This window comes from Carassius auratus, unplaced genomic scaffold (genome assembly GCF_003368295.1).
Source record: "Carassius auratus strain Wakin unplaced genomic scaffold, ASM336829v1 scaf_tig00036091, whole genome shotgun sequence".
Classification (NCBI taxonomy): Eukaryota; Metazoa; Chordata; class Actinopteri; order Cypriniformes; family Cyprinidae; genus Carassius; species Carassius auratus.
In genome coordinates this window covers 46,874-59,425 of record NW_020526286.1, presented here as the reverse complement: position 1 = coordinate 59,425, position 12,552 = coordinate 46,874, and the positions used below count along the sequence as shown (strand labels likewise).

The 12,552-nt window shown below is 37.7% G+C and overlaps 1 protein-coding gene across 1 annotated transcript in view; it reads right to left on the bottom strand.

The window, feature by feature from the left end:
* LOC113082450 (tetratricopeptide repeat protein 28-like) overlaps positions 1–7,497 on the bottom strand; it is a 149,753-nt gene extending 142,256 nt beyond the window's left edge. Inside the window, exon 1 of the mRNA XM_026254088.1 lies at positions 7,243–7,497. Coding sequence (XP_026109873.1) covers positions 7,243–7,269 — 27 coding nt within the window. The 5' untranslated portion in view covers positions 7,270–7,497. The remainder of the gene's footprint in view (positions 1–7,242) is intronic.
* Between the last annotated feature and the right edge of the window lie 5,055 nt (positions 7,498–12,552).

Genomic DNA, 12,552 nt, shown 5'->3' with positions numbered 1-12,552 from the left:
TTAGCGAGTCACTGAATCATTTACTCATCCGATTTGTTTGAACACAATGACTCATTCAGGAACAACTCAAGGGACTGCCTTTATAAGAGAGTAATTTAATAATTTACTCAGATGATTTGTTCAAATAAAATGACTCATTCAGAAACTTCACAAGTGACTGGCATTATAAGTGAGTCACTGAATCATTTACTCAACCAATTTGTTCAAACACAATGACTCATTCAGGAACAACTCAACGGACTGCCATTATAAGAGAGTAATTGAATCATTTACTCAGATGATTTGTTCAAATAAAATGACTCATTCAGGAATCTCACAAGTTACTAGCATTATTAGCGAGTCACTGAATCATTTACTCATCCGATTTGTTCGAACACAATGACTCATTCAGAAACAACTCAAGGGACTGCCATTATAAGAGAGTAATTGAATCATTTACTCAGACCATTTGTTCAAATAAAAATACTCATTCAGAAATCTCACAAGTGACTAGCATTATTAGCGAGTCACTGAATCATTTACTCATCCGATTTGTTCGAACACAATGACTCATTCAGGAACAACTCAAGGGAGTGCCATTATAAGAGAGTAATTGAATCATTTACTCAGACGATTTGTTCAAATAAAATGACTCATTCAGAAATCTCACAAGTGACTAGCATTATTAGCGAGTCACTGAATCATTTACTCATCCGATTTGTTTGAACACAATGACTCATTCAGGAACAACTCAAGGGACTGCCTTTATAAGAGAGTAATTTAATAATTTACTCAGATGATTTGTTCAAATAAAATGACTCATTCAGAAACTTCACAAGTGACTGGCATTATAAGTGAGTCACTGAATCATTTACTCAACCAATTTGTTCAAACACAATGAGTCATTCAGGAACAACTCAACGGACTGCCATTATAAGAGAGTAATTGAATCATTTACTCAGATGATTTGTTCAAATAAAATGACTCATTCAGGAATCTCACAAGTTACTAGCATTATTAGCGAGTCACTGAATCATTTACTCATCCGATTTGTTCGAACACAATGACTCATTCAGGAACAACTCAAGGGACTGCCATTATAAGAGAGTAATTGAATCATTTACTCAGATGATTTGTACAAATAAAATGACTCATTCAGAAACTTCACAAGTGACTAGCATTATAAGTGAGTCACTGAATCATTTACTCATCCGATTTGTTCGAACACAATGACTCATTCAGGAACAACTCAAGGGAGTGCCATTATAAGCGAGTCATTAAATCATTTACTCAACTCATTTTTAAAACATTGATTCATTCAATAAGTGACAGGCAATACTGTGTTTGTTAAAATTCCTTACAGTTTGGTCATTCGCCCAAATTCTGTTTGTCATTCGGCGGTCGCCTTACTTTGCACCAAACGCAATCAGCTCCAAAATAAAGCAACACATTTAGCCGGGAGAATAGTAGGTCAGAGCTATGATCAAACGGCTGTGTTTCTTTGTAGTGCGGATGAGCTGCGCTACAGCAGGTCTGAATACAGGATCCTCCCAGGCTGCTGCATTTGAGCAGTTTTTCCACCTCATCACACAGGGAAATGTGTTGGGAATGGTCCTGCATGCTTATTCATGCAGATCTGCGTGTGCTCGAAGGTCTGACTAACAGCAGTTTTGCTCTCTTTCACCATGTTCCCATCATGTGCGCTCTTGCACACATACGTGCTAATCAACAGCAAACAGCAGAGTCATTACAAACAACAATGGCGAATGTAAATGGAATACTAGCATACTATTCACTTTAGTATGCATTGCATATTGCTTATTCTTTTTTTATGCACTCAGTATAAACTTATCAAACAGTAGCATGCTGCATGACCTCACTATGCACGTTTATCATCACAAAAGTAAGGTTATTTTGCCCTTTAATCCAATTTAGTGTAAATTAACATTTGGCAGTCTGACTTAATGAGTCACAGAGATACTAAATCACAGTTTTGGTTTGTTCGTCACACTGGAAATGGAAGGTCAATTCTAGTACATTGCCTTGGAACACACTCTGTGCTCTAGCTGTGTACTGCAGATTTGGGCAGATGAAGTACAGTAGGTCATGCAGGTTCTCCGTGCACACAGGAAAACTGTACAGTAAGCACAAATAGTATTTTGGAGTATTTTTGCATGCATTCTGAAGGTTCTGTCTTATGAGAGCTGTGTACTACACACTTTATCTACCTAATGAACTCCAGGGTGCAGCTTAAATTGATTTCATTTCAACAGCATTATCAGTCATATTAGATTCTGTAGCATCTGGTATAAACACAGTCAGATCAGAAGCTTCAACGCCTGATAAAATGACCCTCGCTAGCCTGATACCCCACTATTTCACCCTGTTCACAGAAATCGCCAGTGGGACGTTCTACAAAGATTATCTGTGTTAGCATCAGTAACCAAGGTGGGCAAGGGAGTGCATTGCAGCATTACAAATCTTGTATTCTCTTCCATTCAAGGTGTGTGAGTGTGTTGCTTTCAGCATCTTGCGGGAGAAATGAGCCAATGTTGTAGGTGACAAACCAGCGGGAACAACCAGAACAGTGAGTTCTATTCAAGGTTGCCTAATAACTCCTCCCGCTGGCTCCTCAAAACGCAGCTAAGGATTCACACGCAGGTGATCCGCGAGACCCGCAGCAGGCCTGGACGTCTGATTCAGAGCGTTTCTGCCCGTGCATGTGATCCGGAGCATTTCTGCTCATCGTGGAAGGGTGTAAAAACTCTGGCAAATCATAAACCCAGCAGGTGCGTTGGCCGCTGACAGTTAATCATCCACCTGTCTCCCTGTGCGCTCCTTTTCTCGTTGCAGGGGGCTCTTCAAAACACCTTCCTCATCAAGATCCACACAGCGCCGCGGTTAGCTCACAAACACTCCGTTGACACAGAAACCGCTCAGTCAAAATCAAAATCAGTGGCCACATACCAACCAAACAGGTGCGGTAGACGACAGCGTGTTTGTCATGGAGAAGTCGCTAGGCTCCGGTGATGGATATGACGGCGAGAGAACGATAGCCTCCCTGCAGAGATCTAATAAATAACGCAGGATTCAAACGGAGATAAGGTTTTGCAGCTCCCCAGAGGTTAAGAGCTGCTAAATGAGGTTAGCGCAGGAGTATCGCCTCCAATAAGGGTTAAGCCCACTTCAGTGAATCTGCCACTAAATCACATCGGACTGAAGTATCGTTTATTAAACCAAGAGAGGATGTCAACTATCTCTAGCTATTCCTGCCGCGTCAGTTCAATATTTAGAAACAGCAGTTCAGAACCCATTTTACTTCCATAATGTAACACATTTCTAAGTTAGAAAGGATATTTGATGGGAATAAATGCAGGGTGTTTATATTTAGTGATTAGATAGTGAAACACTGAGTTGGAAGTTTAGAGGGCTTGGTGATGTCACCGGAAAAGGAAAGTTGTTTCGGAGGCGGAGCAAATGAAAGAATACGTGAAAATGTTTTCCATTAGAATTACATTCATTGCTGAACATTTGACTTTTGACAATAGTGTACCATTTGAAACAGATCTTAATGAAACACACATGCTAAAGCCTGGTATAAACACACTTGACTTCTGACATCATTAGTCGTGTGAGAACAAGGTTGAAATATGCTAAATAACTCCAAACCATAAAGCGAATCATTTACTGAGAATCTAATACAGTCCAAACCGAGCCAAACATTTTAAACAAACGCTCCAGACGCTGACAGCACACAAGACGGAACGAAACAAAGCCGGCTAAAAATAAAACCCATTCCAAGGATGAGCTCCTCGATGTGCCGCCGAATGCCCCAGAAAGCACAAAACTTCACCAGGTTCTTGTCTTTCAGCAACTTTCATCATCTCCAAATCATTCAAGGCTAAATGATTAAAAGAGCGCGTGTTTGAGAGAATTGGCGCTCTTGGGTTGGGTCCACCGGGCCACCGTAGGCCTGAATCAGCCTCCCTGACACCAATAATAAGCTCTCTGTACAACTGCCCTCAGTAACAGATAACCACAGGCTCTCCGAGTGAGTAATGGATGGGATGTTTAATCTGCTGAGGTAGTGATACTGCGAGAGCACCGTAATCCTTGTAATCCACAGTAAACAAAGTCTTCCCCTCTACGAGCTTTATCTGCGTGTACCGACAGTGGTACTGGGAAAACATAAAGTGCTTTTGAACATATTAGTGTAATTCAATCCGGAGCAGAGGTGCCCGAGAAGTCTTCGGCAAACTCTGAGACGTTTTATTGATCTCCACGGAGAGCCAAATATAGGATTTATCTTCAGGGACGACACGAGAAGCCTAGTTTTTTAGTAAAAGAGTATTACTATGAGTGAATTAAAAGCAGAGCTGTACGCTTGCAGATAAACATCTTCGGGACAGACGGTGTAAATACAGGAAAGGGTGAGCGATGTGCATGTAGGACAAGTGCTAGCATAACAAAAGCACGAGAAGTACGAAAACAAGAGCATAAGGATTGATAAAAGGCAGGGTGAGAGGTTTACGAGTGTGGAAGAACACGCTGAAACAGAAGGAAGCAATATTAGCTTGGTACCAGGTGCTACTAACTTAGTACTAAAAGTATACTAGCTTCAACGTACTAGCAGTTAAATATTAAAACTTCAGTATGTGCTACAGAATATGAATTATTCATCAATAGCTGTTGACTAAAAGTGATCTGATTTACAATAGAGGACAATAAAACCGCAGGCATGACTTTTCTGGAAATACACACTTATCGTACAAAAGTTTGGGGTCAGTAAGTCTCTTCTGCTCACCAAAGCTTCATTTATTTGCTCAAAAATACAGTAAAAATAGCAATTTTGTGAAATATTATTACAACTTTAAAAAAGTGTTTCCTAGTTTATTACATTTTAACATGTAATTTATATCTGTGATCAAAGCTGAATTTTCAGCATCATTACTCCAGTCTTCATGAATCATGATCCTTCAGAAATCATTCTGATATGATGATTTGCTGTTTATAAAAACATTTCTCCTCAGGGTCATTATAGTTCATTAAAACTACAACAGTAAAAAATTACTTAAATTAAAATAAACATTAAATGAAATAACATTTAAAAAACATTTAAATCACAATTATTTTTAATTATTTTAATTATTATTCGCAATAGCTGCCAAGGCAACATTTTCATTTAGTTTAATTTGACATACTAAAGTAATAAAATAAAAATTGAAATACAAATTAATTAAAATAAATATGCAGACCCATTTTATAAAAAATATAAAAAATTAAAAATAAACCACATAAAATAACTTTAAAAAACATAACAACAATAAAAATAGAAATTGCATTATATCGAATATATATAAAATTCAATAATATAAAAAATATTAATAATGCTAAAATAATAAAAAGTTAATAATAATTCTAAAATAACACTGTTTCTTATTATTATCAATGTTGGAAATGGTTGTGTTGCTATATTTTGTGGATATATATTTTTGCTTGTTTGTTTGTTTTCAGGATTCTTTGATGTCTTTACTGTTAGTTTTGATAAATTTAAAGCATTTCTGCTGAATAAATGTAGCAATTTCTTAATAAAAAGAACAATTTTCCTGACCTCAAACGTTTGAACGATAGTGTTCGTAATGGTGTGTTACTAGTGTGCTTTGCTATAATTTTGCCAATGCAAAAACCCTTTCGGAAATGTGTTGAGCCAACTCAGAAAAGAATGTGAGCAGTCAGCCAACTGTAAGTGTGACTGTGCCAAAAACCTGGGCGATCCCGTCCATGCCAAAACCAGCCCTTTAAACACACCTACATCATGACTCCTTCTCAAATGACTAGGAATCCATGCAAACACAGTGAGAATTGCAATTTTGCTCCCTTACAGTGCTGCTGACAAACCAAAAGAATCATGAATCATTTAGGAACATGACTACTTGAATCAAAATCAAATCTTGAAGTGCCTAAAAGTTTCCACCATCAAAATGACAGTTTATGTAAGACAAAAGCACTCAGTTAGTTGAGTTTTGGCCTTTTGAACATTCATGACAAACTCATACTTCATGCCGTGCCTGTTTGTAGACGAGTGCAGCCTGTGGTGCCTTTTCATTAACTGCAGCTCCAAAAAATATGCCTCCAATAGAGGAGAAAAGTGAAGACCCTAATGAGCCGAATGCAATTTAACTCCTGCCAGCAAGTGCTGAATACTCTTTGTCTTCTATTGAGAATGAAATAATCATGTTCTTTTGTTATATCTTTCTCTTTAAGTCGCCTATGAACAGCAGAAAGGCAGAAATGTCAGCGAAGGATCCCGAAGTTTGTTTGTGATGCATGATTGTGTGCCGCTCTCCAGCTGCGTATCAGGTTTTATCTTCCACGGAGGTCTTATTTACAAACCCTAAGAGGTGTTCGGCAGCTGTAGCAATGACTCACTCACTGAACGTCATCATCTTTGATGCACAAAAGACCCTTTTAGGGCCCTTTAATCTTGGAGACGCAACAATACAGCAAATGCAATTACAGGCACAACGTGAGCTAATCAAAATCTCTGCTTAAACAAAAGCAGAGGAATGTCATGGATTTATTATTTTTTTTCTCTTAAGAACATGGAAAGGGAGGAAGGTTCCTGTGATCTGAGGATGTTTGCCCTCTAGTGGAGCAGAAGATGCAACTGCAAGCCTTGGCTGGTGTTCAAAGGGCCCGAGGCAATGGCACACTCAGCATTTAGTTCATTCAAAACCAACAAGACAGCAAAACAGGTCACAGATTGTGTCATCAAATGATTTGGATCTGAAAAACAATGAAATTCAAAGCATATGCAATGCTATGATAACTACATGAGTAAAAGGCACTGAGCTTCTAGTAAAGTTACGGACTGTGAGATACTACAGATACAGAAGTCAACTGATTAAATGCATGAACAAATCAGAAAGTGTTGCAGTTGTCAGACATGTCTGAAGTGACTTTGACCATGTAAAATTGAGAATAAATGGATTAAAAATAGAAAAATCACTAGCACGAGCAGAGCAATGCAATCTGATCTCTACGAATAAAAAACTGACCAGACCAAATATGAAGGTTTTTTTGCATATAAACCACAATCTAGTTCACATCTACCCACAAATCCTCTATTTTGGAGTTACTGCATCAAATATTTCAACATCAAAGCACGAATTCACCGCGCAAGCTTCAAGATCATGTTCATGCAGAGGTCTTCCCCTCCTGATCTGCTGCCAAACTCAGAAAAACGCCTGATCTCGATCTTACCTTCTTCCGGGGCTGCCATTTCATCATATTTGTAAAGCAAAAATGAACAGCATCAGAACATCACGATGGCAGAGAAGTGGGATTCAGGACGAGGACATAAAGTCACAGCGTATCCGGACGGCAGATTCATGACGCTCTCCAGGCGCGCAAACGTGCGTAAAAGCGCAGAGCTCTGGAGCCTCTAGTGTCCTCCTGATAATCCAACACTCGCAGTCCGGAGATATCGGCTCGTTTGAGCGTCAACTGGTAGTTTGTGTCCGTTTAACGATTATAATGATTGTAAAAACGCAGAAGGGACACTTGGCACGCTATATGCGGAGACATTCGCTCTCCATCGTGACAGCGGCTGATGTGCCTCGCGCGGACGAAAGAGAAGAAAAACTTTCCTTTCTGATAAACCCTTCGCGATCGTTCGCTCGAAACAAGCCGGGTTTCTTAAAGTGTTCCGTTCAAGTGTTCCGAGCGCGCGCAAGAGACGACAAGTTCTGGACGAAAACCAGCGTTGATGGAAAATATTCCCGAAACAAATCACAGTGGATCGAGATTCCAGAGATGATGCGTAACTCTACACTTACACGCGCATAGAGGGGGAAAAAAACCTCAAAGACGCGCAGAAACAGACGGATCCGGTTGGAGAAAAGAAGAAGAGGAGGAGGAGGAGGAGGAGTGGGAAAGAAAAACAGAACAATCCTTGGAATTTGAGAGTTGGACGGAGAAGGATATCCTCCGACAGAGCAGAACTGGAGCGCAGAACACTAATAACTTCCTTCCCCACTGCTCCTCTGCGCGAGAGAAGGAGGAGGAGGAGGAGGAGTCCGCAGGGTCATAGAGCCGCCGGATACACACACACACACACACACACACACACACACACACACATATAATCTGGATTTACGAGGCCCACTGCTGCACAGAGAGGATAAAAGTACTCGAGCACAAACCTTAACACGCCCAAACCACTAAACTGTCCATTCATGACATTGGATCAAACATCAACAAAGGTTTAATATGTACTTTTATATTTTTAATATACTGAAAATATGAGAAATGTGGTTTACTGTAAAATACAGTGCTTAATAATATGTTTATATTATATACATAATTGCATATAACACAAACTGAGTAATAATCATAATAATAATCATACATATGGGACAAATGCACAGATGCTATTTAGTTATATTGTTGATTGAACATGTTTTAAGCTTTGATTTAAATTCACTGATAGAGTTAATTGTTATGGTATGATTGTATATTTTACAGATCCTAACTCAGTAAATTCAATTATCTAAATACAATAATATATTGGAATTATTGTATTATGTTTGTTTCTGTAAACGTACTGAGAATATTTCCACTAAAGGACACGCGATGACTTAAAGTTAATCAAAACATACCATACAAAACACTCAATTAATATAATTTTTTTTTTTTTAAATGCATGAATTACTTAATATGTGTACTACTTCAATAATTAATATTATATTATTGAAAAAGTACACATATTAAGTAATTCATGCATTTAAAAAATATATATTTTGAATATTATTTTACAGTAAAAATTACATTGCCTTATTTACAGTATCCTGACAATTTTTTTATCTTAAACTTATTTTTATAAGAAAATAAATCAATCAAGTGTCTTAATAACTTTGTAGGTAATAAAAAAATAATAACTTTGTAGGTGACTCATAATAACTTTCACAATAACTTTCATGCTTAGAAAGTCATTAAGAAACATTATGAAATATAATACATAACAGATCATTAGTTCATGCACATTCAAATACATATACTGTTAACTAAAGCCGCATGTCATTTCTAATCTAAATGTACATTAGCTAATGATCTGTTAAGAATTATATAATGTAATGATGTTTGTCAATGACTTATTAATGAAAATGATTCTAAACTGTCAGCATTAAACTAACATAAGGTATATATTATCACAGTATTGAGTGATTGATGAACGTGGTTTATATGAAAGCATCACATTACAGTCCATACAAATGGCAGTGAGTGTTTTGTGTCAGAAAGCATTAACTTAAGATTTATTTCAGGCACTGGACTTCTTTAGTCGGGTCCAGTGTGTTTATAAAAGCAAAATCAATTACTGCATTCCCTGCTGAAAATAGCTCTGTAATATGACACCTGTTCTGTCCATCGCCGGCCGACTTTAAAGATTCATCTCTCTGCTTGTTTACCTTGGTGTTGCGCTTCTTAAGAGAGATTTGGACGAGTCCCTATGTCTCCGCTTGGCAAACTGCCTTGATCCTTTAATAATATTATTCTGAGGTCCAGTTTCAAAAACTTTAAATGCCACCAAGTGTGGACGGACAGGAAGAGGGCAGAGCTGTTTCTCTCTCTATGTCATTTCCTGCACTTGCACACAAAACACATTGTTCTCCTAGAACAAGAATTATAGACATTAGTTACTCCATTACACACTTGCACAATACAATGACAGAAACGCACTCAAAATAGATTTGCACCTGCTCACTGTGCATTTAAACAAATAGTGGTTTGCATCTCGTAATACTAACTTTTTTTTCTCAGAACTGCGTGATATAAAATTGAGTCAGAGACGTAAATTAGCAATTTTCTTGCAATTCTGACTTTTTCTCGCAATTGCAAGTTCTTTTCAATTGCAAGCTATAAAGTCCAATTCTGAGGAGAAATGACTATTTCCTTACAACTGCAAGTTTATATCTCACAATTCTGACTTTATAACTCACAATCGCAGTCAGAATTGCAGAAAAAAAGAGTGGGAGATAAAAAGAATGGGAGATAAAAAGTCTTAATTACCTTTATTTTAATTTAGTAGCAGAAACATGCCTCAATAGCATTTAGATACAAGCATGTCAAATAAAGTACAAGACATGCACGGTTGTGAATAAGACGACGAGTGAGACAAACACATCACTTCTATAACAACATTACAAGTTTAGAAACTGATATAAATGACCTGCATCAGTGTCACCTCAGAATAAAAGCACAGATGTTGCTTCATCTACAGTTTAAAGGGACAGCTTGGACATTGTTAACCTCTTAAACTCTGCAGACCCGGTACCGGGTCCGAAAATAGCATGCCAGATGTTTGTGTCTCATTTGCATATCCTTCCTTATATGGCATTTGCCCAAATATGGGTTCATTTGAAAGCTTAGAGTGTTTTCTTTACAAAGAATACCATTAATTGGGGTTTTATGATACATAAAGTAGTCAAATTAAGCTAAGAAATATATTCCCCCCCCCCATAAATTTCCATCTAACGATTGCGAATACGTTTTCGTAAGAATGTGTATTTAAAATATTTTTCACAAAACAGTCAAGTCATATATCACAAGAAAGCTCTCATTCTCAGGAATCTGATGATGTAGATCATTTTATTGTGTGACAATCACAGATCGAATGATCTTCAACAGAATCGCGATGTAAAATTTCTCACCTTATTATTTATACATTTTGCACCGCTTCAGTCAGCCGCAAACAGCCACGCATACCTATATACTCGATATAATCTTTTAGATTAGAATCTCTTCTTTCAAACAAGACCATTTTTACGTTTCTGCGTGCTTCCATTGCTGAGATATAAAGCGTTTTGTACAAGTGCGCAAAAGCGCTCCAAGGGCTGTATTATTGAAAAGATCTTCAAGTCATATAGACGGGTCTAAATGCCTTTCTTCTGCTATAGACGTCTGACCTCTTTTGTGAAGCGCTATTTGTCCATTCACAAGTCGTTCCCTCCAATCGAAGGTGTGAATTCAGCACCGCGGGGGTGCTGGAACTGGACAGCGACTGCCCACTCTTTTCCGCTCGTGGAGACGCAATGGTCTCTGGGAAACTGAGTCTTTGGCTGCTTCTAAACAAAGGACACGCGAGGAAAAAACTACAAATGGCCGAATCTTCGGATTTATAATGCATAATATTCATAAAACAAGTTATGGGTGGCCAACTTCGCCGTGGAGAGGTCAGGACGCGCATCTGGTAAGCCTATACGCGTGCTACTCGCTTTCATACATTTGATTCTTTATTCTGAGGCTTGGAAGCTTCGCTAGCAATAAGCTAATATGTTTATTTTCATAACTGTGCAGTGTTCGACCGCATCTCAGTGAATGTACAGTAATCCGTACAGTACTGGGGGAATATACATAAATTAGTTTGTTGACGCTCCGAAGTTCGCGCAAAAGCTTCGGGGAGCTTGTTTACGCTGTATAGAAACCGAAACCAAAATACACGCTGATAAAAAATCAAAATATGAAATATGAAAGAGACAGGCGAGGTCTCTCAATCTCTAAACGATGCAGAATAGACATAAATGAAACGATATGAAGCTGGAGATTGTGGATTCTATTTTAGATTGTGATAGACCAGATATTTTAATAATTCTATGCATGTCGCTATTGCGCAATATGATTTATTCTCTTTTATTCTCTGTTCAGAAAACCCACACACAAAAAAAGCACATTGTATTGAGATGGTTCATCATATGTGAAACAACATAAATAATACTATTTGTCACAAACAGCAGCTTTTTATGTAACTTCTGAGTGTTTTCTGTCAAATAATATACAGAGATCACATTATTCCATACTGCAAGTGTGCAAAAGATGACTTCATACTTATTTAGACAAAAATTTTATACAAAAATGGTATTATTCCTTCCTTCAGTTGGAATAGAATAACTTTTGCATAGATTAGGATAGAAAGAAATTTCTGTTTTCCTCTAATAGCTGACAGTTGGAAGAATCACAAGACATTGGTCTGAAGTTGCCAGCCCCTTCAATGCCTGAGTTATACCATTTCAAACTTCAGTTTACACAAATAAAATAAAAAAGCGCCTTGTTTTTTTCCCTATTTATTATAACACAGACAGCATATATTGTCATTTTTATCAATTTCAACAGTGTTTTATGTAATTTCAAAGGGTTTCCTTTGAAATTATACCAAACTTTCTGAGCTTACACTGTAGCATTAGTATAGGCAGGCATTCAAAATTAGGTAGGAAAATGAAAAACGGAAATCCCCAAAATAGCATTTGTGCTACAGGCAACATTAGGCCTATTTATTCATGCATCAGCAATTAAACCTTATTAAAAGCACATTTCATCAGAACAGCACCTGTCAAATGCAATGATATCCAAATAATATCAGATCACCAATAAAAGAGCTGGTGAACGATGAAATGCCAAGACAACCTGGAAACACCTGAACAGCCGCTGGGCAACATTACAAGTAAATTACTGTTGTACCTGTGTTTAATAAACACTTGATTGTGCTACAGCTATCAAAAGTTAATACATTGCCAACTG